At 44.3% G+C, this 1,759-nt stretch overlaps 1 protein-coding gene across 1 annotated transcript in view; it reads right to left on the reverse strand.

Annotated features, from left to right (window-relative positions):
* Positions 1-1,346, reverse strand: part of LOC123980716 (G-protein coupled receptor 4-like) — a 5,379-nt gene extending 4,033 nt beyond the window's left edge. The window contains exon 1 of the mRNA XM_046065232.1: positions 1,182-1,346. Within this exon, the coding sequence (XP_045921188.1) occupies positions 1,182-1,346 (165 nt within the window). The remainder of the gene's footprint in view (positions 1-1,181) is intronic.
* Between the last annotated feature and the right edge of the window lie 413 nt (positions 1,347-1,759).

The following is a 1,759-nucleotide window of genomic DNA, read 5'->3' on the forward strand; positions in this document are numbered from 1 at the left end:
TGGGCAGGAACAGCAGCGTGTAAATAAGCAGCACCAGAACCAAAATTCCCACAATTCGTCGTTTTTCATCAGAGGGGACCGAGATGGAAGCAGACAGGGCTTTGAGGGTCCCAACCAGGAAGAATATTAACAGTGGGAAGGGAAGGAGGAGGAGGATGATGAAGAGTGTGTATCTGACATCAGTGAAATAGAAACAGACAACACAGACAGGAGAAAGGACCCAGACCAGGACACAGAGCACCACAGAGGTCTTGATGGTTCGTCTGAAGCGGTACCACAGCGGGTGGGCGATGACCAAATACCTGTAATACAAGATGGACACAAAGTCTTTGAGGAGCTTCAGAGTTATAAACTAATATAATGTTCAGACACAGAACGAGCTCCACACATACTGGATAGACAGATAGATACCTTTCCAGGGAGATGCAGACCATGAAGTAAACACTGGTAAACAGAGCAGAGATGTAAATGTATAAGAAGACGTTATATATCTTCTCATCCACAGTTGGTACCACCTGAACGATCATGCAGCAGAGCTGAAGCAGGTCGGTAATGAGAAGGTTGATGACGTAGATGGGAGCAACATGATCTCTTCTCACCTGCAGGAAAACATTGGTAAAAGTCAACAAGCAGTTGGAAACATGTTGTGAAGTCCACCTCCTCCCAAATCTGTCATCTTGCTCTGCCCAGCAGCTGCACTCAGAGCCATTTCTGACTTTTTCATCCAACAGGAATCTCAGATATGACCCACTGGCCAATCAGTGCAGGAACAAGACTAAGGGCCAGATTTCCTGCAGCTTCTGCACTTTAACTGGAATGGAGCCACACATGGAAACTGCATGTGTTTAGGGTCCAATCAGCTTCATGGACATTTTAATTATGGAGTCAATTATTCCTGTCAGGTTATAGATCATTCCAAGCCTTTGTCCCTGACAACTAGCCTAGCCTAGTGAGGCCGATGTGCGCAGCTGTAGGGTTAGCCGGTCGACATGCATACATTCAGTGATTTAGGTTTAGGTACTAACATTTCTGATGGTTGTGGTAAGGGTAGGGGCTTCGGGGGGCTGTCAACACCTTTATCACGAACGTAGCTAGCTAGCACTTCCAGTCTGTACGGGACGACCAGATCGACAGACACAGGACACAGACAGAAATAAATAACTCTGTCAGAATGTACATACCATAGAATAAAGAGCATAGATGGCCACCAGGGTCAGAGGAAGGCCGACAGCAACAATTATGTATATCACCACATATATCACGTTGGGCTCAAAGTAGTTGGAGGTGGTGTTGCTATAATCGTAGCTTTGGTTCTGTGAGCTGCTGTTAAAGTAGAGCCCTTCCATTCTTCAGAGTGAAACCTGTTTGAGAGATCAGGTTACTAAAGGGAGCAGGTTTTTAATATCTACCTAACATTGTTCAGTGACATCACTAAAGCTGTGAGGTGAAGTTCACACAAACACAGTGTACCTATAGTTTACCCACAATCATATCAAATCACAAACTGCTGTCTTTCACTTTCTATCATCATTCCTCAACATTTGTTAACATTTAACTTTTATTTAATCAAATAAGAAAAGAAGAACAAATATCTGTACGTGCTGATGTGAGGTCGTTACTGCAGCCACAGAACATCGTCCAGCTGTTTCAGTAATTAATGTTTAATGTTAATGCTCTTTGGTTTAGGACATCCTGCCTGTCTCCTGTACTCGATGCCCCTCTGCCCTCTGAGTTTGGATCAGGAGGTTTACATGATGAT

Source organism: Micropterus dolomieu, linkage group LG12 (genome assembly GCF_021292245.1).
Source record: "Micropterus dolomieu isolate WLL.071019.BEF.003 ecotype Adirondacks linkage group LG12, ASM2129224v1, whole genome shotgun sequence".
Classification (NCBI taxonomy): Eukaryota; Metazoa; Chordata; class Actinopteri; order Centrarchiformes; family Centrarchidae; genus Micropterus; species Micropterus dolomieu.